The 25,537-nt window shown below is 39.2% G+C and overlaps 3 protein-coding genes across 4 annotated transcripts; 2 read left to right on the top strand and 1 right to left on the bottom strand.

The window, feature by feature from the left end:
- Positions 1 to 297: 297 nt before the first annotated feature.
- si:dkey-30c15.2 (uncharacterized protein LOC558938 homolog) lies at positions 298 to 5,691 on the top strand. 2 transcript variants are annotated; one of them, XM_051073431.1, is made up of 12 exons: positions 298 to 569; positions 699 to 742; positions 1,394 to 1,457; positions 1,618 to 1,749; positions 3,588 to 3,644; positions 3,741 to 3,790; positions 3,913 to 4,032; positions 4,146 to 4,191; positions 4,439 to 4,510; positions 4,683 to 4,836; positions 4,945 to 5,027; positions 5,127 to 5,691. In XM_051073431.1, the coding sequence occupies exons 1-12, from the start codon at positions 537 to 539 to the stop codon at positions 5,277 to 5,279; spliced, it is 1,008 nt and encodes a 335-aa protein (XP_050929388.1). In that variant the 5' UTR covers positions 298 to 536; the 3' UTR covers positions 5,280 to 5,691. The 2 variants fall into 2 exon arrangements, with proteins under 2 accessions (XP_050929388.1, XP_018519428.1); XM_018663912.2 differs by having other exon boundaries at positions 307 to 569; positions 3,540 to 3,644.
- A 1,975-nt stretch (positions 5,692 to 7,666) lies between these two features.
- Positions 7,667 to 23,835, bottom strand: neto2b (neuropilin (NRP) and tolloid (TLL)-like 2b). Its single transcript, XM_018663899.2, is given in 14 exon segments — positions 7,667 to 8,596; positions 8,683 to 8,775; positions 8,852 to 8,982; positions 9,509 to 9,622; positions 10,065 to 10,191; positions 10,464 to 10,565; positions 11,598 to 11,725; positions 11,896 to 11,913; positions 11,916 to 11,942; positions 12,135 to 12,383; positions 13,055 to 13,213; positions 13,412 to 13,468; positions 14,914 to 15,152; positions 23,810 to 23,835. Coding segments are annotated over 13 exon segments (1,668 nt in total). The 5' UTR covers positions 14,924 to 15,152; positions 23,810 to 23,835; the 3' UTR covers positions 7,667 to 8,143.
- On the top strand, positions 23,439 to 25,272 carry si:ch211-127m7.2 (uncharacterized). The gene is made up of 3 exons (XM_051073429.1): positions 23,439 to 23,660; positions 23,750 to 23,852; positions 24,586 to 25,272. The coding sequence occupies exons 1-3, from the start codon at positions 23,557 to 23,559 to the stop codon at positions 24,946 to 24,948; spliced, it is 570 nt and encodes a 189-aa protein (XP_050929386.1). The 5' UTR covers positions 23,439 to 23,556; the 3' UTR covers positions 24,949 to 25,272.
- Positions 25,273 to 25,537: the final 265 nt, after the last annotated feature.

Below are 25,537 nucleotides of genomic sequence, written 5' to 3'. Positions count from 1 at the left end.
TTGTCTGACGTCAACAGGTAAGTTATTAGTCACCCCACAGTCCTGCCTATGAATGTCTGTATCTATAACTGTTGGTTATTAATGTAAGAAGTTACACGGGACAGAAGATGACAAACATTTAGCTGGCAGGGCAAATGAGGGCATCTACATCTGTTATACTAGTAGAAATTTGGCTCAAATAACCAAGAGAGGATAATGATCCAAATAGTACAGAGGAAATTCCATGTCTTCATGTGTTTTCTTGTCTCCCTTAAATGTCTTAATCTCTTGAGAGGCCTGAGGTAAGACAAGGAATATTCCCATTCCACCTGGGGTTTCCCATTTAAAAGTATTGCAGTGATACTAATCTATCTTCAGTACAAAAGCAGACACACAAGCAGGTGGAGTCAAAACTGCCACACGTGACAAGGTGCAGACTTTTATAGAGGTGTGCTTTTATAGGAAAGCACTTTCACAAAGGCCTGCTATGGAGAAAGGTTATTTACTTGTGCGCCAACGGAGTGAATTTTGTGTAGACTGATTATTGGATATTAACCATGGAGCTCAATGGGATACTGAATGGAGATCAGGTAGGTATTGCACTTAATACTTTACTGTACATTAAACAGTTACATGAAAACTGCTTCTTTGCATTCAAATCTTTAGGAGGGAAAAGATTGCCATGCATTTCTGAAAAGATGTTTGTTTCTGTTTTTCAGATCAATGTTCTCTCTACTGTGTACTTAGTGTTTCTCACTCCCAGGTAATATGCTTCCTCATGTTCTTTTCAGTCACATGCTTATATTGCCTTAGCAGCTACCTTAACACAATTGGCTCATTATTTCATGAAATCTGCCAAACCAGCAACATGCAACAAGAAGCAGGCTTATGTTTTCTTTCTGATTCCTCCAATGTTTCTGTTAAGGACATTGCTACCTATGTTGCTTCCTGAAGTTCTAATATGCAGCACTGAGTTGGAGTGAACATAATCACACTGCTGTTACGTCAGTTCTTATGAGTCTTTCGCTTTCTCCCAGTATCTTGTGATAAAGGAAGTAAAACAATAAAAGAGAGTGCAAGCTGGTGAAGGAGAATATTTAGGAAAAAGCTTTTCTGTGCCTTCAGTTATTTTCTACAGAGCCAAGAAGAAAGTTAAAATTTAACATTTTTTAATGCTATAAGAGGTTTTCTATACAGGGCTCACATGTCTGAGATAAACTGTATTTCAGACAAAGAGGTCACTCTCAGAACATAAACTGTTTGGTAAACATATTCTCAGCTCAGGCTTAGTGTTGGTTTGGTGCCAAATTGCCATCAGATCTTTTTGTTCCTCACTCAATCTGAATAAACTGTACACAGTGCTGATATGATTTTGGTGTAATTTAATAGTTCACATATTTCTGATTTACTACAGTGTGATTGGGAGTTTTTCTGTCCTGGTGGTTTCCACAGTGAAATGGAGGCATCTCAGACAACAGGTGAGTCAGGTTGTAAACATTATGTATGACATATGATGTATGTCTGGTTTCAGTGGCATATATATATATATACACACACACTGTGTGTGTGTGTGTGTGTAAAATGTGTGTAAAATGTATTGATTTTCGTGTGTTTGTTTTTTTGTGTGTTTGTGTGCAGGTGCACCTCCTGGTGCAGCTTGCCCTGGCAGACCTCCTGGCTGCTCTAATCTTGATTTCTGCCACTGTCATGAACAACATTAGCACCGTCTACAGTGTAGCCATCTGCCAATACAGCCTGCCACTGTCACTGGTGAGGAACGGTTACTTTCATTTTGTTAGACTGAACTCTTACCTCTACAAATGAATCATTTACTACATTTGTTTTCTGATGGGTGAAGGGATCATATCAGGAGTTTAGTATAAGAGACGCTTGGGTAAAAAAACTTCCCAGTGGGGATCAAGTTTCAAGATTTTCCCAGAGTCACTTGGGACTGTGACTGAGAGGAGTCAACATTCTAGCAGTAAAATAAGTTAAACCTTGTGTTATTTATATTGCATCTATAAAGCAAAGCTGTGAGCAGTTCTGCTGCATCTTGTCTGCAGTTGTGTAAATGTTATTGTTCCCTCAGTCTTAAGGTTAAGCTGGGTGTTTCATGCTGTAATATTTAAGTGTTAAAATCTAAAAGTGTAATAATAAAAAAGATATAATATGAGTCCATTGTGAACTGCATTATCTTAAAGTTTTTTGAATTCATTATATTTTACAGTGAAAAGAATTGAGGGCAGAGTAGATATTTATTTTACATAGAACAAACAGAGGAAAGAATGTAATGAACAAAAACAGTGTTGCACTATGTCATTCAGTTCAGGTTGTGGAATTTGTTTCAAAATGCAGATAAGGAAAATATTTAGCCATTCAAAGTTCAACATTTAAGGAAAACTGGGCCAGTTCAAATCAGTTCAAGCCCGAGATTAATAATCTCCCCCATGTTTATCATGCCTTCATTACTTTATGTGGATGTAGAATGTGTGGGCTCCAGTAGGCAGTTGTCATGAACAACAACGTTAACACAAGTTCTAAAAAATGTTTAAGATAACGTAGTAAATGAGCCCATAGTAAACGACTAAAGGAATATAACATTAGAGAAGCATTAATATTAATTCATCCATTATCTATACCACCTATCTGTTAAGGGTCACGGGAGGCTGGAGCCTATACCAGCTGACATATGGGGGGGGGTACATCCTGGACCGATCACCAGTCCATCACAGGCTCAAGACATATAGACAAACAACCATTCACACTACAGGCAATTTAGAGTCACCAATTAACCTAATGCAGGTCTTTGGACTGTGGAAGGAGGCCAGAGTATCCAGAGAGAATCTACACAAGCACAGGGAGAACATGCAAACTCCTCACAGAACCATCTTGCTGTGAGGTGACAGTGCTAACTGCTGCACCACTGTGGCACCCAAGCATTAATATCCCACAGCTAAAGTAGTAGCTCATATTTATGGCAGAGTATCTATGACAGTTCAGTTCACCCTGCGTGAGAATAAGCAGTTAAACTGTATATTTAAATACATAGAGGAGGTCATAAGTTCAAGCACAACAAAGTGTTATTTCTGATGAAGTTGGAATGGAATCAAATTGTGACTCTCCAAAATTCCTTGTTTATCCTCCATATGTGTAAATCGTGTTCCCAAATCACATTTCTTACATTTAAAAATTGTTCTTGTTGAAGGTTTTAGAGCAAGATACAAGTAACAGAATGTTCTAACTAAAGTAAAGCAGCTTTTTTACAAGCAGGTCTTTATCTACAGAAAACTAAACTCAACAATAAACATGTCCTCACAAAGAATCATAAAGAAAGTCCCCATAAAGACAAAGAGCAAATGTCTGAACTTGATAGGAGTTTTCCAACCTTGGACCCTCTTCACACAAACAGATTTTATATTTATGGAGTAGGACAAGGAGGAGGGTTTTTTGACTAATAGCTGCAGTACTTGACATTGTATTGAAGCGATCAGCTTCATGATACATATCGTCACATTTGGCATCAATGTACGTTCATTGTGTATTTGTCCTCTCTGTTCCAGACATTTTACTTTATTTCATTTCTGCTGGTGGTGGTTTATGCTTGGAAGTCGAAAAATGCACTCCAAGGATGGAGAGCGAGACCAGCAGAGGATGAAGGTGGACAGGTGAGCCTTCAGCTGCATCTGTAGATTATAATTTTTCCAAAGACACATTGCGATAGATTCAATGATTTCTTTCTTGCTATCTGCCTTTGTTTATAGAGTCAGTGCAGAAGGAAAATAGTAGCTATACCTGTATATGCCATGGTGTGGTGAGTTTTCTTACTTATTTTGAATATTGTAATTCACTCAAACTACCTTTCTAGACTCTGTGGATATCACCCCTGGGAAACACTGTTAAATTCTGTCTCTCCCTCTCTCTCCAATATCACAGGTTGATCCCCATTGCAATTTACTTAGCATATGTGTTCACTCCCTTCATAAAATCGACTCTGCTGATTCCGATCGCTGACAGATCAGAGATTGTCCATAATGACACCAAGTACTGCAACAGGTGAGCACACAAGTCACTTCTTTTAAAGAAGTTACAGAAGAGACAAAAACAGGTCTGTTCTCTGTCTGTTCCCCTGCATTTTTGACCTTTTTGATTTTTCTTTTTTTTCTCAGTTGTATTTTGTTTTTGCATGTCTGGAAGGACTCCTGCTCCGATGCTGTGAGTATAAAGCTCTCTCACTTTTGTACCCTTGCTTTTATGTAGACTTTTTTGAACACTTTAATTTTCATTTTCAGAGTTTTACACATTCACACATTTTATTATTGTTTTTCTTTCTCTAATTGGTATTGTTGCATATTGTATTCACTATATAAACACGTGGTTATATTTGTTAAAAGAAATGCAAGGCAGCTTCCATGAATGACCAGTGTGTGTTTGTGCTAACATGATTTTTTTTTCTTAACAGGAGAAAATCCATGATACTTTCATCAGAGTTTTTCTTTTCATTGTGGTGATACCAGTGTTTCTGTCTTGTTCTGTAAGTCAGAAGAAAAAAACAACACATTCTTATTTACAGTTTTGTAGTTGTAATAGATTAGATTAAATTCAATACTTCTCATACTTAACATTGAGAGTTAAGTATGAGAATATATGTATTAGAAGTAGTAGTATATTGTTATTGTTATATAATGTTTTTTTTCTTGTTTCAGGTAATTTATTATAAGGTTGGTAAATGGTATGAAAGACATCAGCATCAGTTTCTTTTTCCAGTGGAAGGAGATGGACGTTCAAGAAGGAGATTCAAACAAGGGATTTCTACAGCAAGAAAAATGGTGATGGTCATCTTAATCTGCTGGGCACCAGGTATACACACACACACACACACACACACACACATACACACACACACGTGATTCATTTCTCTGACTAACTCAACATCAGACTGATCTCCTATATTTCCTCCTCCTGCAGCTCTTGTCCTCATTCTGCTGTCCACCCTCATGATATGGACAAACATTGAACAGCGCAGCCTGTTTGGCCTTTACATGATACAGGTACATTTTCGGAGACCAGGATTTCAAATGACAGGAGCAAATAAGAATTTTATCTGACGTCTGAGTTGCAAGTTACAGCTTTATTTCTGTTCCTTTCAGGCTGCTAGTGTGTCCCTGCAGGGTTTCCTGAACAGTATGGTTTATGCCTGGAGACGGCCAAACTTCACAGAGGCTGTTCTCGGGGAGAACACACCCCTGGTGGCACACGAACACATGGCCTTCTTTGATGAATCGCTGAGGAGCTCATCATGATTGTTGACTCTAAACACACTAAGAGAAACTGTTGGCACAATTTGCTGTCTTGAGGAAGACTGACTGCCTGCCTGCACACTTCATGGCTTCATGACATTGTTGACTGAACATAGTAAAGTGCTCTCATTCGCAGGCAGAGGATGAAGAGAAATAGAACAAAAAGATGAAAGAAACTAAAGGAACAACCAAAGACTGACGCAGTGCTACTGACTGTAGCATATTATTAACATAAATGGGGACAAAAAGGACATCTGCAAAAATTCTAGACTAGTGTTGTATTCATATGTGTTATTAATGTATAGTTTTACCAAAGTTTTAAAAGATGTCACAGATGGAATTATTGCAGTGTGTGATTTCTATGTCATATTTTATCAAATGTGTATGTATTGTTTAATAAAGTGCTTTTTAACTATTGACTTGTTATTCAACAGTCCCACAATACTCTGCAGTTCAAGATAAGAATGATGAGAAACCGGTCTTGGGTTGCATATTTTTCAGTCACCTGTCTTTTCATAGAAGCACATGTCACATGTGATAATATAGAGTTCAGTCAGGAGCATACTGTGAGGAATGCTGAGTTGTTGCAGACAAGAGAAGGAACATAGTGTGTGCTTTGTCATGTCTTAGTGTAACCACAGCTGTTAACTTATCTCATAAAAAAAATAATGTGTAGTTGTGCAACTGAGGTCACACAAGACGTTTCTTATATACAGTATGGTCACACACACACAGAGACAAACACAGTCACATGCACAAAGATAGGCACACGTTCTTATGTTATAGTATCTCAAACTCCATTACTATGTTTTAGCATGTGCGCCTTCTCTTGGGTTGAACTCTGTTAATGGTTGACAGACTGCAGGCTTATGTAAGTGGTTATATGATTCACCAATTTGTCTGCTGCACTGGGAAGTAAATGTGATATTCAGTTATGACTGTATATAATTCCTGTGCTAAAATCCATATAATCATCTACATGGGTTGGGCGCTTGTAATGGAACAAAATGGTTTTACATAACACAAGGTTTGTAACAAACTAACCACTGTACTGCTGAATCAGACAGGAATAATGTACATAGAAATAGGTATGTCTGTCAAGAACAAATGTTTTCTTTATGAATTCGGGACCTGCATGATAAGTTGAGCTGTTATCACAGATTCAACTCATTGCATCATAATACTATAATAAAAAGCCATGCAGCCTTTATGCTATGCACCTATTGACCTAATTTCAGTTTCCTTGGTGATTCATTATCTGATGTTGCTGAGATATTCTGCCTATTCACAGATACTGTGACAAAAATAATGACTGTGCACCACAGTGTTCCTTAAAAGCACCCATACTCAGCAAATACACAGTACCTGAGAAAGACACAGATTCCTTCCCATGTAAGGCCAAATTATGAAATAATTCAGCCCCATGCAAGTCATTGTGATTGACCTACTAACAGTATTTATCAGCTCATTGATTATATTCTTATTCTTTTGGTCATGTGTAGAAGGTAGCCAACCAGAGCAAGTGCACGACATGGTTCACTGGCATAAACAACATCCATCCTGTAGCAACAAGACTGCGTGTTCGTCTGTTTTTTTTGTATGCATAGTTGCTCCATTAATTATCTGCCCAGTGATTTTTCTGAATATGATGAATGAACCGCACAGACTTGCTGACTAAACTGCAAGGCCATGGCCTAGAAACGACTCTGGGTTTCTAAATATGTCTTGTCCTCCAGATCCAAGGTTATCTAAGTATTTTGGCACACTGACCATAAAGCTGTGCCTGTGTGAGAGAAGGAAAAGTAATACGTACATTTGTGGGAATTTCTGAGACACTTCCCAGTTTATGAACAATTTTCATTTTCTGATTGACATCAACATCAGTAGTGGAATAAAGCATAATAAAAACTATATTTTACAGCCATCTGGTGCACGTGTGGTCCCAAACTATGGTGATGAAAACAGCTTATAAGGAAACACTGTAATCTAAACTCTAACTCTAATTTTATTACTTCAACCATTTTTAAAGGTAATTTCTGGCACTCATACTGTTCAATTTCTAACATTTTTTTTCTTTTCTAAATATTGGTTTTGTTAATCAAAACCTGTAATCCAAAGTTTGTTCATTTTAATAATGTAGAGGACTTTAGGGAAATTAATGTCTCAATGACCCATTGGTTATTCAATCTGTCTATAGTCAAAAAGAAAATGAAACAGAGTGTTTGGTAAGTGTGCCAGTGGAGAGTTTGATGGGTGTTTTGGCGGCAGTATAATTGGATTATACAACAACTTTATGGGGGAAATTCCAACCAGCACACCTTTGTGACACACCCTTTAGAAGATTCCTGATCGACATACATTTCCCTCCAGGAAAGAGGAACGAGTGACAGTTCAGCTGTTAATGGTTATTTTTATTTCTGGTGTTAAAACTGACTCTACATCAAATGCAAGATGAGACTTTTCCTAAACCAATGGTGTGGAAATGTAGATATTTATTGTTTAACACAGGTACTAATAGATTAAACAAGAACTGAGAAGTGATTATTCCATTGTTTGCTCAAAATGTAACCACAATTCCATTTAAAATATTCTTTGGGAACATAAACATCGAATTAAAACATACTGAATAGAATCTATTTGCTTTACAGTAAAATGTATTGAACATAACACATAAATCACAAGAACAATACACAGTATTATCATCTGTGAGATGTAAGTGACACACACCCTCTCTGCAGTGACACAGCAGTCTCTTCCTCCTCTTTCTTGTAAATGTGTTGAGTTCTTCCAATTTGTGGCACTGATTTAAAAGTTGTTGCTGTATTATTTACTTTACCAACCTGCCAACGTTGTCTTGCCTTCTGTTTTCAGAAGTCCATGGACAAGGATCTTTGTTGGGCCATATCGTAGTTCCCTCTTCGGCTTCCTGCTCTGCGCACATACACGTCGTACCTTCCGTCCTCCTCCTCCTCTTCATCCTCCTCCATGACTCTATCCTGCCGCCCCAGCACCCTATCCCCCACGCTGTGATGGGCCTGGATTCGGCCTGGTTTTATACTGGGCCAGCTCTTCTTCCGTAGGCTGCTGCTGTTTAAGTCCCTGAAAGGAGGTAATGTGCTCTGGAGGTCCCCTCTGAAAGGGGGAAGCTCCATTGATCCCCTGCCCAGGCCGTGTGCACCATGGCTGGCTTTGATGGAGTTGATAGAGGCCTGAGAACCACAGTGGTGTTCGTGTATGCAACGTGAGCCTGATGAGGATCTCCTGAGCGCCTGCAGGGACTGGAGTTCCTCTGATAACTCCCCAAGGTCCCCAGACATCTCCTAAAAAGAACCATGTTGTCTCATTTGCAGTTTTAAAAGCACACCACCACGTTCAGGTAATAATTCATCAAAGTAATCAAACTAACCTTGTCTCTGAGAGTAAAAAGTTCATAATGAGGAGGGTCGAACACCTCCTGGAAGTCATTCCGGTGAAACAGGTTATTCTTACGTACCAACACCTTTAAAATATGATTAAACACACTCAGTAACTTAGACATTTCTACACCAATATTTTGTGGCATGATTTTCTATTACCTTTTTTCGTGGCTGTTTGACTTGCACCAGTATGGAGACAATGAGGAGCAGCAGCACCACTCCCGTAGACACACAGATTATTGTCCCGTGGGTCTTTGTGATCTGGTGAAAAATACCTTTGTGCTTTTTCTCTGGATGACGGAGATAAACAGAGTGACAGAGAGGAGATAAAATATGAGGACCATTCAGAGCCACTGAGAGTACATCAGTCATTTACTCATTGCCATCCACCCATCAGGACAGTCTGTATCTTTGGTTGCCAGGAACAATTCAGAGGCTTCACTAATGGCCAGTGCACTGATAAACAGCCATCCCAATCAATTTAGGTTCTTAAGAGCCACTTATCAGCCAAAAGGCCATGAAGGTCTTTTAGCTGGAAAGGCATCAAAGATGATGCGATCCTGCTTTCCCTGCCGAGTGGAAATTTTGCAGGAATATTCTGTCATGCCCAACATTGAGCAACATTCACTGCTTTGTCAGATCAGGGTGAAAAATTACACAGGAGAGTTGCGGGGATATTTGAGGAAAAGGATCCTCGAGAAGACTCAATGTTACACAACAGAGCCAGACACGACATGCATCATATTACATAACAAGACACAACTCATTATAACACTGCGGTATTTCAAAGAAAGTGCATTGGCACAACTGGAGTACCTTTGCAGTTGCTTTCATCCCAGGGAAAGACGCAGTTTTGTATGCCGTTGCACACCAGAGACGTGTTGATGCACATGTTGCTGTGGCAAAAGAATGCACTGCCCATGCAGGGTGCTGCAACAAAAACAAAGGTGTATCAGCATGTGATTCAAGCAAACTTACAAAGCAAACATTGAAAGTAATAGTAAGAGGAAATCCATCTAATTCTTGTAAGCTTTAGTCAGATTTGTGTAACAGGGATTCCACTGATAAAGCGCTCACTGTATTACAGATACACTGTTTCTCTGTTTTCAAAAGGATACACAAGAAGTCAGCATTTTTGTAATATTGTGAAACATGATATAGTTTAATGCATTTTCTACAACTGCTACTTTACTCTTAAAGCCTGCATTATTGAATAGAAACCACAAGAGAGTGCTATTACAATACTGTGTTCAGTCATAAACCCAAGCCACACACTCTGCTTGACCTCTCACAGCAGGAGAAGCTGAACAAAAGGGACACTGGTAAAAATGTAAAACGACAGGTTAAGAATAACTCAAGGAGAATAACTCACGGTCAGCAAAAGAGGTGAACAGCATCCGGAAACGGCTGAGACGGCTCGTCTCATCAGCCCACATCCTCACCACTCCCACACCGGTGTCCAGCATGATGTCATTAGCTACTGTACTACAAAACTTGGCCTGCAAGAAACGGCACATCATTTTCTCTCATAGTTTTGGATGCGTAGTCTCATTGAGGCCAAGGTCTGTAGAACAGTTGCTATATATTTCTGATCCAAATGCGATATTAAGATGGTGCATACAAGACAAGGAAAGACAGACTGTGTAGCAGAGGGAGAGAGAAACTCAGAGCTGAGAGAATAATAGACTGCACTGTGCAACAAATTAAGTAATTTGGATCAAGGGGCTTTAATTTTATATTACGTATTATAACATAAATTATGATATGTTACCTTTAGGTCCTCAATGGCATTACTGCCATCATAAACAGCCACAAAGTTCTTCTTACATTCATTTGAGTTCTCCATCTGGTATTCCAAGAATCGCAGGTAAATCTGGAATAAGCAATGAGGAGGGGATGTACTATAGATTTTGCTTATTTTTCATGCAGTTTCATGCATTTTGCTTTGCTATAAGAAGACAAGTCCCAATTTGAAGCCATTTCTGCATTAAAGGATCAAATATAAATCATTTCGAGCCAGCTTTACTGTATGTGTGCTTATGTAGCCTGCTGGATTATTGCTGCCTATGTTTGCTTTGTACTTCATGTGCACATATGTCAAGCTGTGGATGCACTGTTTGAATGTTTGATGATAAAGTATGCAGAGCGCATTTATCTGTAGTTGAAGTTGAAATCCACATGCTTTGTCTTCATGATTATGTAAAGGATAGGGAACAAACACACATCACAACAGATGGGGAGGGGATGAAGAGTTATGTGTATATCTATATCTATATATATGTGTGTATATATATATATATATATATATATATATATATATATATAATATATATATATATATATATATATACATATATATATATATATAGAGAGAGAGAGAGAGACATAGATATAGATATAGATATATAGATATATATACACACAGTATATCTCCCCTTCCCCTATCTTACCATGACTTTAATTGTCTCAGCCCTTCTTCCTTCTTTAATCATTCTGTTACAACTCAGTCTCTGACAATGTATTCTATGTGCTTGTATTACTGATAATGTAGGAAAAGAGACTCACTGCTGTTGCCCATCAGCTAAGTGGAATTTTTTTTTACAATATTAAGAATGCAACTCATGTTTTCATTACTAAATAATTATTTTCATTGTCCATTAATCCGATTGCTTAATTATTTAGACTGTAGAATGTCAGAAAATAGTGAAAAATACCTGTTGCAGTTTCCTAAACCCCAAGGTGATGTCTTCAAATGTCTTGTTTTGCTCAACTAATTGTCTAAAACCCTAAACATTCAATTTATTATCAAACAAGACAAAATAAAGCCGAAAATCATTGCATCTAAGTGGCTGGAGTGAATATTTTGTATTGTTTGGAAACCTTGAAACAATATCAAACGCCATACCCTGTTGTTTTTTGGGGCTCGTATAGTCCAGATGCAGTCCACTGCCTGGTCTGGCCTCACTTTGTACTCCTCCTCCACCTGACTGGAACGGATCAGGCCGTCAGCCCCAGAGAGCTCAAACTGACAATCTGACCCGCAGACAGTGACAGAGGGTAATAACAAGTAGGCAGAGAAAGTGGAAACACACAAGAGAGAAAAAGGGAGATTGGGGTGGTGGAGAGGGGAAACTGCCATGACTTTGCATCTCATGTTAAGATATATGACTGAAATTACTCGAGCAGGTGTGTAGTTGTAGTACCTGGGATAGGGTTTAAAGTCCTCCCACGTGCAGATGAAATTCAGGATCTTTGGGGGAAATCACAAAGATGGAGAGAGATATCACACAATTACAGTCATCATCAGTCAGAACACAGATATTAGATTAGATTAGAGACATTTTATTGAAGCATTATTAAAGACCAGATGAACATCCAGGATGGTTCAGTGAGAACATTGCCGTACCGGGATCGATAAACCATCCCGCTGTGTTTGAGTCACCTGCAGTAAAGCTGTACTGGACCTGGAAGCCGATCCCCTCCAGCTCTTCATCACTAAAGAAGCGGATCCACATGAAGCGCCCGCTGGAGAGGACGAGCCCGGGGTTGGCTGAGCCGCAGAAGCGATTGATGAGCGGGGAGAAACTGAAGGGACCGTCCCGCACCTCAATGTGGTCGAAACGGCACTCGAATGACGCCTCGATGTAGAAGGTGTCATCAAACAGCAGCTCTATTCTCTGGCGGGGCAGGGCTGAGAGAAGCATGATTGTGTATCACTTCTACTGCCACAGAAGTAATTCAGGCATATAATACTACCATAGAATGGTGGATAAAATATGTGATCCTTTCAAATTTCCCTCAGTGTTGCTGATTTGTCATAATCTATTACTAGATCAGGTCTCTGTGGGTTTTGTTTTGAGGGCTCTGGTGACAATTACAGGGACACTGCTGCACATAATGACAGCATATTCTGATATATTCTTTGGTGTGCAAGATAATGAGGAATGCACTGTGGAAAAGTTATCACCTGTCAGCTTGTTTGTAGTTTAACAACCACAGAGAGAAAACTTTAGCACTGCACATAATAAGTTGGTCAGGAAGTGGCTTTGTTACCCAGAGGGATATTGTTAAAACATCCTTAAATCCAAACATCATTTGTGACCAATTTACCATGAGCAATGTTGATGCTGTTGTTGAGGGAAGGAGGCTATAGCAACAGCAGTTTGAAATCTTGGTCATATTGCTCATCAAACAAATGAAACAGTGTCGGTGGTGATGCCTGCTGGGCTCTGTCAGATTCCCTTTAATTAACACCAGAGCTCACAAAAGAATCTAATTTAATATCACAAAAATTGGAATAATTGGACTAAACTTTCTTCACAGCGGTGAAATTTTCAGACTCGGGCACATATTGTTGGTTACCTTCCAGCACGTAAAGGCACTCCTTGTTGGGAGGGTACGTATTCGGGTAGTTGGGGGAGCTGAAGGTGCCACCATCTGCGTTTCGTACCCAGTTTCCACAGTGACGAGAACGCTGCGGCCGCTGAGAAGGTCTGACTCCTTTTGATCCTCCGCCTGCATCTGCATTTGAAATGACATGCAAATGAGAAACAACATTCTGACAGTAAATCAAACACAAAAATGCACAGTTATTATTGCCACACAAAGACTATCACCATCTAAGATGCAACTGTATCTGATCTAAAATTGAAATTAGAATGTGTCTTGATTTAATGTAGTCCCTCTATCAGAGGAGAGCAACGAAGGTATCAGTCCTACCTTTAGTCTTCTGTGCCAGAGGAAATCCCTCCTCAATGAATAGAAGAAATATCCAGACTGTAAAAGAAGCCCAGAGTGTGTGAGGGGGTGCAGTCAAGGAATAAAAGGAAGAGGGAGACAGAGCTTAGCAGGATTTGTGTGTCTGTGCTTGTTCTCTCCTCTGAATCCCTGAATGTACTGTATATAACAGGCCAGGAGTGTGAAGTTCAAATGCTTGACAGGGAGTGAATAAGGACATACTGCTTCCACCATCTGCCTCCTGAACTCTCATTTCCTTGCATCCTACTTTTGTTTTTTAAAGGTTTAAATATAACGCAGCGGATGAGAGCTGGGACTGCTGACGATCTGCTGACTGCTGTGGTGCTGCGCAAGGACATCTAATGGCAAAGAAAATACAGTCTCTGTTTCAGGAAATCACATCTTGTGCCACATTTGTGTCCATTACATAAAATATGACCTAAATTAGAGCATCTAGCCAGAGGGCAGCAGGGCAGTAAAATTTGCTTTGAGTTTTCACCAAAGTGGCATGTTGACATGTTGGCATGTTGCTGTGGACATCCATTGAGAAACTGCAAGACACGAAACAGCAGTTGTAATGCCAGTGGACATTTGTACAGCGTTTACTGTATTTGAATGTGACAGCCGATGATCTGAGAAAAGACCAGTTTAAAACATTTAAGACATTATTTCCGCATAGTCCTAAACACAATGTGCTGATTTATGACAATTACATTTGTTGTTTATGGTTTATTAGTTCTGTTTTTTTTAAATTGCTCACACAAGCTTTTTAATATTTTATTCCATGTTGACATGTGTCATCTGCAGTAGCCTACTGTCACAAATACACACTACATCTTACAGTGAACCGATGGCAAAGGTCAGTGACATTTACATGTGTCCAGCTGACACTTCATGGAAAAATGAAAGGTTTTAGGGTTTTAATGAATTTATCTCCAGAGAAGCATGTCCACAGAGACTAGATTCTGTGTGTGTGTGTGAGAGAGAGAGTGTGTGTGTGTGTGTAGGAGGCAGCAGCCTAAATCCTCCTCCTGTGCAGGCACTGGCCCACCGCACGCTGATGCAAGGGGGAAAGGGATTTCTCCCATTTGAAAGAATTTGGTTTTCAATTTCTTGATCTCCCTTGCTGTTTTTGTTTTTAGCAGCCTGGTGAAACGTAGCACTTGGAGAGTGTAAACTGGGAGCTGTCACTTCAGCACCATGAATGGTTACACCAGGGAAACTCTCAAAATAAAGAGATTAGTTTGGCATAGGAATCACTACACGTACAATTTCGCCCTTCCACCAACAGCGTTATTGTGATGCTTAATTAATTTTTCAAAACCATGCTGATTGCAACCGGAAAATATAAGAAGTTTGTGAACAACGCACACAAATGTGTCAGAAGTCATGTTGGGCTGTATGTGCATCCCTCAGATACAGAAAGAAAAGGCACAGCTTCGCTAAACGCCCCAAAACATGCAAATATGGATAATCTCACTCACCTACATGCATCCTCTCAGCTTAAGTCCGTTCCCTGGTTTTCGATGTCAAACTTGACTCAGCTTTGTGTCCCTCACATCCCCCTGCCCGTTTATATCAATAGTCCGGATTAGCGCATGACAGAACCGCTGATTTAAAAAATCCAACTTTCACCTTTTCATCCTAATCCCATTGGTCAAGATGAGAGGGGCTTCTGGGGAAAAAAAGAGCTGATGAACTTCTTATATCTCATCGGTCCTCCCTAATAGAGACAGTGGGAAAAAAAACTGTCAGAGGACAGTTTTCCTGCGCAAAGACTCTGTTCCCGCAGAGCTCAAATCTGTATCAGTCTGAGACCTCTCCTCTCAAATAAACAGATGATCTGTCTGCGGCTGCTCGCGGTTTTAAGATTGGGCTGAGTTGGCGCGAGAAGGGGGAAGAGCTGTTTGCGCATGTGCATAATCATACACGAGTAATAAGGGAAAAGATAATCCCCATGGTGAATAACATTAGGAATTCACATTAAAATAATAATAATAATAATAATAATAATAATAATAATAATAATAATAATAATAATTAGCTGATACAGGGGAAGTGTCCAGTAGGCAAATGCACACACACACTCTCCCTCTCTCTCTCTCTCTCTCTCACACACACACACACACACACCCGTGCCAAAAAGCTCAGTGGGCATAAATCAGTCACACATTGCATTCCTGTGCATTTCTATGCAGAGCAGAGAGCAGGGCACATTCACCGTTGTCTTCTCTCATTTTTCTCAAAGGACACGTGTTGCCCGAAGCCTTAAAAAATCTGGCCAGAGCTGCAGAAATTTGACAATGGAGGCCAAAAGTTGGGTGGATGGAGATTTTCCTTTGAAGTGTGTGCCATTCAACAACAGAATCTGTCACCGTGCCCGGTGGCAGATCAGTGCCTCACCCGCTGATTGTAATTGCTTTAAATCAGAAGCTTTGGACAATGTAAGAGTGCTCCTGGCAGCCAAATGCAATCTCAGTGTGATAGATGCCTGAGAGTAAAATGAGTGATATATTCTGATATCCTCCCATCCCTGAGCCTTTCATGCTCACACTTGGGTGGTCATATGCATCCATAGCCTGCTGCAGAACAGTTTTCATTAGATTGCCACTCTTCATGTAAGAAGCATAAATCTAACTACGACCTAAAGGAGCAGACATTTTCATTTCTAATATAACTTTAGCGTGATACCAATTGACAAATGACAATTTGCGGAGGATGTTAAATGCAAAAAAAAAAAAACTGTGCAACAGTGGCACAAGTATAGTCATAGTCATAAAGTCACTAAAGTGACTCATTAATGTCAGTTACACAGCAGGTGATTGGTCACCATAAGCTACTGGTCATACCAGACCAAATAAGGTTGCATAAGAAAAACACCTCAGTGTGCTAAATTGGGCAATGGTGTGTTTTATTGTTTATAAGTCCTTTTGATTTTTAAGTAGAAGACTGTGTTATCAGTTCTTTCAGAAGTTAGTGTTGCTTTAAGTGGAAGTACAGAAGTACTGTCAGCAAAATATAACTATCAAAAGTATTTCTTACACAGCAGAATGGCCTCTGAAGTTTCTTATTAGGACATATTTTACTGTAGGATTGATGTTACCAATGCATTAAAACTGTGACCAGTATTATATACTGTTGGGTGGTTTAATCCAAACAACTCATACAATATGTTGATCATCAAGGTAACTAGTGTCATCAGATTACTCAATGTAATTGAGTAAGACAGTACAATATTTCCTCCTAAATGTAGTGACAATTAAGAAGAGAAATACTACTACTATAATAATAAGGTACAAACATTTAAGTACAGTAGTCAAGTAAATGTACTTGTAGTAGTAGTAGTACTAGTGACATTCCACCACTGCTTACAAGCTATTCATACAAGTGGCAAATGTGATGAGTTTAATACCTCCCCACCAATGTCAGTAATTTATGCTGACAAAATCTAACCCATTATTTTTCAGATGATAATGATCTTTTTCTTCCATGAGTCTTCGAATTTCTGTTCCTCACATAAAACTTGCCAAACAAATTTTATGTCAGACAGAAAAAAAAATAACAGCCACCAAACTTCACAAACAACCAGGAAACCACTAAGCAACACATTGTATCAGAAAGCCCGGGGGCTATATTGTCAAAGTCTCCAGGGCCATCATTATTCAGTAAGGTGGGACCAATTTTTCTTCTGCAGTAACAACCTTGGGCTAAATTAATTCAGCAGGAGATGAACAAACTCACTCACACAATATATGTGCCATCATAAAGTTGCATCATCTGGGCTTGTGTTAAAAAATGACACCATTCCCTCGTGATTGATTAGGAAGTGAAAGTGCTGTCTCAGAGATGCATGAATCATTTATTTTCTGGGGTGCATTTGATTTGAGAGGACTGCTGCGACACCTCCTCCTCCCGAGCTGTGTGACATTTGAACTACTGCGAGAAAGTGCGAGTGACTGGTCGTCGACAAGCCTCCATGAACCGCCAGCTGTTACTCTAGTGACCAGATGTCACAGTTGGCGACAATCACCGTTTGTTGCTCTCTGTCTGCCCGTCAGTCAGTCGCTCGTAAACACACATGCAAACTGACAAACTGATACGCGTGCACCTTTGTTTACTGCACATCAAAAGGTAGTGAATTCTGCATCTGTTGCCATGACGACCAGGCTGGTGTCTTGTCTGGTTCTTCAAAGGCAATCAGGGACCCTAGGAAGCAGAGGTTTTATGGAGTTTGACAGAGATGGGGATCAAAGTGGAACAAAAGATAAAATCTGCCCAAACTGTCTTTCTGCGCTGCTGCTGCTACTGGTGGGAAAGCTTTGTGTTACAATAACCAGTGGAAATATTTTAAATCCCCTGTGAGTTACTGTAATGTTAGGAAAGCTTTTGGAATACTGAGGTGTCCTTGAATCTTCAGTGTGCCTTGTCTATACACATTGCCACAGCCATATGATTTTCCTGAATAAAATGTTGTATAAAATTAGTTTTCAGTGTGTTGCATGTGTGTGGGCTCACACTGTAAGAACTATTGAGCAAACTGATGAAAGAATATTCTATGATATGAATCCAATATTCACAAAAAAACTGATAATTATAGATGTGTTGAATGAAAAAAAAGTTTGCTGTTTGTACATTTTGTACTTCCTGAAAAGCAATTGAAGCTTTGTAGGAAACTATTAGAATTTATTTTGGTGAAACAGCCTATCTCAATATTGTCTCGATCAAAAGCTCTATGCAACGGCTACTAATGGACCTTATGGTGAGGTTATTTTGCCAACTGCTGTTTCCAAGATGAAAAATAAACTTTCAGTCAAATAAAAAAAAGGGAGATTTGAACATTTTACAATGCCTTGACAACTTGGGAAACTTCATCTATTGAGGAAGTATGTGATACAATTAAAGCCCAAGCAGCTTCTCATTGAGCTGGTAGTGATATTGTTGTGCCATCTTTCAGTCTCAATGTAATTTATGAATTGAAAAGTTGAATAAATTTAGTCTTGTTTTGAAGTATCAGTGTGTCTTATTTTTGGCGCATGAAAAAACTGCATACATTCATGTAACCATGCCTCTTCCTGCCTTTGTAGCAACAGTAAGAGATGTATGGTGACTGGCATGATTGCATCAAAGCAAAGCTTGTAACAAAGAGAAACCACACAGTAGGACATCATCTCTATGCCAATCCCCCAAAATCTCCCACATAACCTAATCCTCAAAAGCACTAACATTCCTCCAGCAGCTGTAGATAAGACTCATGCATTACATGTAAGAAAAGAGGTCAACTGTAATGTGAAGATAATCAGGAAGATTTCTGTAATGTCACGGGCTTTATGGCAAATGGATGCGTAACCATCAAAAGAAAGGCAGAGATGGTAGAGAAGAACTAAAGGAGGATAATGAATCGTAAACTGTTCATTTGCAGGGCCAGGATTGTAATTAGCATTTTGATTGGAGTCTTAACCAGGCAAGTGATTGCTCTTATTAGAGTGTGCTTAAGGATGAAATTAACATCTTTAATTTGGGAGAGTGTAGGGCTGAGTGAGCCAGGTGACGCTGCTGGGTGAAACCAACTTTCTCTCCCTTCTTTCTTTCTTAGTTTTGTCCTTGTGAAAAAACACACGCATGTACTGTCCACACGGCTGCATGTGTGTGCATGTGTGTCGTCTTGAATTGAAAATAATTTCTTCTGTCTGAAAAGGACAACGAGCTTTCATAGACAGGGTCATCTTTAAGGTCAGGGATTACATAGTAGGACGTTTAAAGCAGTTCAACAGACACACGGAACAATGGGGTTAAGACGTCTCAGGGAATCTTTAACCATTTCCAAACATATCATAGTAATACACTATCTAGACTTGCTTTGAATCTGTACCACTGTTGCCCGATCTGCTCGCAGCAGTAAAACACAACAGATTGACGAGTTTAAAGGGGGGAAAAAAAGCACTTTTATCAGCTTCCGAGGAAAAGTCATTAGAATACCACCACGAGCCTGTGATTGGCAGGAAATCCCTGTGGATTTGGCCTATTACTGTTGATGAGGAAGCACAGTAGTCTTCAAGTCCTGACTTTAATAAGGTGGAACAGATTGCTACGTCCCAGTGACTTCTCATTTATCATCACATTGATTTGTTTCTTGTTTTGTTTTTTTATGTCCTCACAGACACATTTTAGTGCGACAGATTTTATTGCCACTGCCCGGGCCACGGGAATTTGATGTTACAAGTGTAGATTATGTCACAACTAATCACCCTTATGCGCAGACCACTGTGTTAAATCCTACACTCAGCTGGGGGAGACAAACACAGGTCATAGACTGTGGCAAAAAATAGCTTTCCCTCAACATACCTAAGGCACACGTCTTCCTTTTTTTCTTAAGGTACTTAAAGGCAGTTCATCAAAAACATTATCTACACGTTTTACTTGAAATTTAATCATCCACATAGATGAGTCCTTACATAATACAGTCAGCTTAAAGTTCAAAGCCAGACTCTCCCAGGATACCCAGCCACTGAGAGTAAACACAAATATCCTATTCCTAGACAGATTGAAGATATATGTGATATCATGCAGCAGGAGGAGCTGATGCTGAACTCTATTCTTATCTCTGGCCCATATGACAGCAGATTAGACAAAGAGAGAAAGGAAGGAAAAATGACCTCATTAAACAAATGTCAGAAAAACAAGTATAGATTAAGCCTTCAAGACATCAACAAGTAAAATCCATTGTAAGATAAGTTTGGGTGGTTGAGCATCCCGTTTTACTCAAACTCCAACCCCCTGTCTTTACATTATTTGTATCCTTCTTGTCTGCTTCACAATCTCAATAATCTGTTTGTGCTTATCCACAGCTCCCATAGAGACTGGCATCTTTTCTGTATTGATACAAATTCACATATGGTTTACTGTGTATGATGTCATGCTCGATATTTTCCAATTCATCAGAAACAAGAGGAATCACATGAAAACAACTACACCCATATATGGATTCTCAGAAAACTTCACTAGTCTGCCATTTGCTCATGCAACCTTGCTCCTTGTGAGCTCAAATTATTTATTTATTTTTTATTTATTTATTTATTTTTCTTTTTTTTTGGGGTGGGGGGGGGTAATAAGACATTTTGTTATTTAGGGTATGTCATCTGGGAATTTGTTTCTTGAGGCATCTTCCTCATTTTCAAAGATTTGAAGCAAACCAGGAATGAAGAAACACTGCCACCAAAACATTTTTGGCAAAGCAGCCTGTAGGCGAGGAGAGGGGGTTGGGGAGCTGTTGATGAGCTGATTTTTTTAGTACATTGCTTACTTGCTTACTGGTAGAACTTGTTTACCTGTTGGCTCAGCAAACTAAAGTGCACCAGACTTTTTCTAGGGCACCAGACCCCATCCCCATTTTCTCCTCTGCTGCCACCTGACATAGACCTAAGCTGATGATTCAACCTATAATCAATTTTTATTTTTCAAGTAGACAGATATGCACATCAACGAATAATAGATGTATGTAAACACACTGAATGTGTGCTGGAAAGGCTCTACATTGCTTTCAAACACAGTTTTACACTGGGAATAATTGGCTCCCATGTGTTTTGCAGCAATCAAAGCCAAACGTGAGCTAAAATACCTCGCAACAGTAAAAAATTACTTCCTCTTTCCCTCAAATCTTGGACTGTGTGTGTCTAACTCAGTCAGAAGATTTTACCTCAAGCCATACCAAAGTCTGTATCTGTTTGCATATATGTGCACTCATCAAGATGCACTCACATGTACTCATACGACCCCAACAGATCGCTCCACTCTCTTCATGACCAGTGGAATGTCTTCATTCAATTTAAACATTCTGCTCTTCCTAAATCTCACTCTCCGACAACATATGGCCAATCACAAGGACGTTTCTGGGACAGATGGCCAGTGGCAATGACCCTTATGCAAAGTAGGGTTAAGCCCAGGAAGACAACTAGAAGATTAGTCTGCTTCTCACCAATTAGGGCCCTCAGAGGAAGAATAACATTTGAAGAGGTGGATGTGGAAAACAAGAGGAGATATAGATTAGATTAAGAGAAAATTCCTTGCTGAACTTTCCCGATCAAGTCATTTATATCCAACTTAGATTTTCTATATGATAGTTTCTACATGATGGCCTCTCATCAGCCCTGTTTTGTGCTTCTAAATATTATTTTTTAAAATGGGTTCTTGCAATATTCATAATTAAGTTTAAAAAAAAAAAGATCAACATAAAACCAACGTTAAACAAAACCACAGCACTGATGCTCTCATGTGACTAGGTTTATCAGACATTTCAGCCATGTTCGACCCACAAATTCAGCAGGAAAGTAAAGCAGAGACAAGCTTACTGGCAACAGAAATCTTCTTAGCACGGCCTGATCTGTGGATGTGGCAGCAAGCCTAGGAGGAGGATGAGTCCAATGCCACTTTAGATTCCTCAAAGATTTTTTAATGTTCAGATCATTTTTATAATGAATTTAATTATTTCACCAATGATGGTAATGAGTTAATATGATGGTGAGTTATTAATAACTTTTTTTTTCATTTTTGTTTCTAGTAACAGATAGAAAATAGTGCTATTGGTACATTTAAAAAGATATGGATAGGATGCAGCTTTGCAGGGGAGCAGTCAGGGGACTGTCATGTTATACAAGTAAGTGTGTTTTTCACTGGAGACCAGTACATTCTTGTCTAATAATTATCAGTTTGTGCTTGGTGGAATTTTTAGTTATCCAGTGGCAATATTATGAAAAAGAAATGAACAAAGAGAATTACCAAAAGCAGGTCAATAATACAATTATTTTTTAAAAAGTGCATGTGTTGAGAACAAGCTGTTGTAAATAATAATAACATGGTGGGAATTTAGAGGATTTTATTCCTGTGATACCAGTTGAGCCCTCTGATTACTTGTCGTTCCTAAAATGCACTGAACTTGAGGTCTTTAGGGAAAATGACATTGTGCGTGCATCTGGCTGTTAACATGCTCTTTGCCTTGAGATTTTTTTTCTCTCCCTTTTTCACCACTTTTTAATTTAGTCAAATATACAAAGCTGGTCTTTGCAATCAAGGACTAAGCACTTGTAGGGAAGGGGCTTTAGAGACATAATTAAAAGGCCTAGTGAGAGAAGAAGGCTTTGGGTACAAAGTGACAGAAAGTGAGAGTCTGATACAAAGTTGTTTTAAATATCAGAGATTGACAGACGGTGATAAAAGAACAGAGAGAGGGGGAATGAGGGAAAAGGGAGAATGAAATGTGTCACGCAAGCAGCATGGATTATCTACTGTCGGCCAGTAAGAACAAGGGGTACAGGGTATATGCTATGCTGTGTCCTCACATACCCAGGATACATTTCAACACTTAAAAGAGGTATCAACAACAATTATTATCTTGACATAGGGGAGTAAAAAAAATGTATTAAACAGATTTTAATCTTTTAAGGACATGTTGCTTTATGTCGACTGACAGGAGACTCATCATACCACTCTGAATATTTGAGGGAGAAACAAAAAATACCAAAGTCCAGGGTGAGAGATGTGACTTTGGTTGATGAGACTTTGCAACGCAGATTTAATTACACACCACACTATTGTAACTCTGATTAATTCCAGCAACGACAAATTGTACTGTGTGTGTGTGCGTGTGTGTGTGTTCATGTAAGTGTGTGGGTACATTTCTAGTTAGCATGAGACAGAGGGACATTTGCTTATCATGGTTGAACTTTGATTCTGCTACACACCATTTAAAGTCACATATTTAATGAGGCGGTATAGCTAAATGCTAGTAGTGGTACGTCTCCTTTGAACACTAAGCTTTTTAAATATTTCTATATAATAATAAATATGTTTTAGATTAAACTACTCATCCGTGTTACAAGGATGTGTCAAATCTGTCATTACTTTTGGAAAACTGAGTAGATATTCTGTGTTGTCGAATATTTTCTTGTAGCGCACTGAGCTGTTTGTCCGCTAAGTGGCGCTAAACACTCAGCCAGTGTGGACACGTGACTTGACCAAACTGCACCCCCCCCCCCCCTTTGCCTCTGTTGTCTAGCCACTAAATGGTGGATAATACAGCCTAACTGTAAAGCTTTTCATGGCTGCAAGGTTGTGTACGTTTAACTAAAGCCAGCATGTCAGAGAGACACCGGGCGCTGCCGTCATGGATGGCAAAGAAGGAGGAGAAAGTGAAGAAAAAGGAGCCGCTGAAGAGCAGGAGAAGACAGAAAGTTGCACGGTAATCGACGTAAATAAGAAAATTGAGTGTGGCTTATATGTTATAGTCTGTGAAGTCATTTTAACAAAGACGCGCTGGTGTGTTTTCAGAGCTGTTTTCTACTGTATGAACGAGAAAGAGCTGGTGGAAGCGGCCGTGTCGTATCTTACCAGTGGTGCCTGCGAGGATGTGGATCTCCTTACTGACCAAAAGGTGGCGCTGTGTTTTTTGTTTTAAGCTTTAAAACGTTTCCCATATTGGGAAACAACTAATCTGAAATAGAGTAATTTAAATATATTGAATTAATGAATAAAATGAAAATTATTGTGAACGCAACCAAATTATCTTCAGACCATTGATGTCTACAACAGAATTTGTAAATCATCGACAAAAGCACATATTATATATAGTCCTGAAGAAATCTGAGTAAACACTAATTGTTTAAACACTGAAATATTTTGTCAAGCCATTTCATAGAAAGGTAACTCTCTTAAATCATCATAATTTGTACTTTACAAATGAAAATGGGGTTGACAAAACTGACATCAACTTATAACTATTTTTTAATCAGCCAACTTCAATGACCAGAGAAAGAATACCAACTCTTAACTATGCAATTAAATATCTCTGGTACAATTTTTATTCAAACTTAAATAAAAAATAAAAAAAAAGGAAAAAAATGTAAAAATGAAGATATGCCAAAATTGTTCAGGATCCAAAAATGTAAATGCATCATATATGTGAAAATCAATAATATTGGGATCACAGCACAGGTTTTTAACTTGTCGGGTGTATCCAGGACATATTTTGTCCACTTACAGATTAGTCCCAATTTGTGATAACTTAGATGAAATAAAAATAAAAATATATCTCAGGCCATTTTTTCACAGAGAATAGACTATGCAGAACCATGGTCTAAAATGAGAGTGATTGTCCACCCACACAGGTTGAGGTCACAACAGGAGACACCACTGTGAAGATCAGGGAGAAACCTGCCTCATCAAAGACAAAAGCAAAGCCAGTGGCAGAAGCTTTGGAGGAGGAGTCCTCAGACTGCACTGATGACCAGGAGATGACATATGTTTCAGAAACAGACTTGGACATTACTGAGGTGGAAACAGTGCCATACACTAGGAGCCAGCAGCATCAGGGACCTGAGAGTCAGGGGTCAGGACTAGTTCAGGATCACAGTGGTCCAATGAACGCTGAACTGGAGGCTGAGAAAAGAGAGGAGCGCTCACAGATGCCAGCAAATGCAGTGGAGGAGGATGATGCCTTAAGGCTTGTGCGGGAAATTTTTTTCACCTGATAATGAATTCCATGGAATGCCACTGAAATGTGAGCACTTACCCTTGTAAAGTATTTCCAACAAAGGAAAAGTCCTCTGTTCTAGGGGGATGTTACCCAGATCACAGTTTCACAAGACTGGCCAATCAGTACTTGTGAATGCACACAGCTCCTCCATAAAGCTACAAACTGAGGAACTGATCCTTTCGATGTCACTGGGAAATACCATTTGGCATAGCTCAGTGGAAAGTGGACGGAGAGACTCAACACTGCATCAAAATGAGTTGTAAATGCTGATGTATACTTGTTATCTCAATAAAGCAAGAGTGTGCCTTCAAAAAGTTTATTCAGTGTTAATGAAGGTGCTACATTTTTTTTATTTAGCAATTTTTGTCTAATTCAACATGGAATAAGAAAAATTCCCCTAACACATTTACATTTTACTGAGCTTTAACCAGAGGACACTCATTCAATGTGAAACAGACAGCAGCTGTGGTAAAGGCTCCATTACGGGTTTAGTGAGAGAGAAATGAAAACCCCATCCGTTCCAAAGTTTCCATGAACTACGCACTTAACACTGGGTTCCTACTAATTTACTAAGCATACTGTAG

Source organism: Lates calcarifer, linkage group LG10 (assembly GCF_001640805.2).
Source record: "Lates calcarifer isolate ASB-BC8 linkage group LG10, TLL_Latcal_v3, whole genome shotgun sequence".
Lineage (NCBI taxonomy): Eukaryota > Metazoa > Chordata > Actinopteri > Centropomidae > Lates > Lates calcarifer.
Note: the sequence above shows the minus strand (reverse complement) of the source record. Positions and strands in the feature narration are given on the sequence as shown.

Excerpts from the sequence above, each read along its gene's own strand:
- si:dkey-30c15.2 (XM_018663912.2), top strand. The coding sequence starts at position 537 with ATGGAGCTCAATGGGATACTGAATGGAGATCAG. Across the intron at positions 1,750-3,539 it reads ACAGCCTGCCACTGTCACTG|ACATTTTACTTTATTTCATT; the intron begins GTGAGGAACGGT and ends TCTCTGTTCCAG. Across the intron at positions 5,028-5,126 it reads TTGGCCTTTACATGATACAG|GCTGCTAGTGTGTCCCTGCA; the intron begins GTACATTTTCGG and ends TGTTCCTTTCAG.
- si:ch211-127m7.2 (XM_051073429.1), top strand. The coding sequence starts at position 23,557 with ATGTCAGAGAGACACCGGGCGCTGCCGTCATGGATGGCAAAGAAGGAG. Across the intron at positions 23,661-23,749 it reads AGAAGACAGAAAGTTGCACG|AGCTGTTTTCTACTGTATGA; the intron begins GTAATCGACGTA and ends GTGTGTTTTCAG. Across the intron at positions 23,853-24,585 it reads ATCTCCTTACTGACCAAAAG|GTTGAGGTCACAACAGGAGA; the intron begins GTGGCGCTGTGT and ends CCACCCACACAG.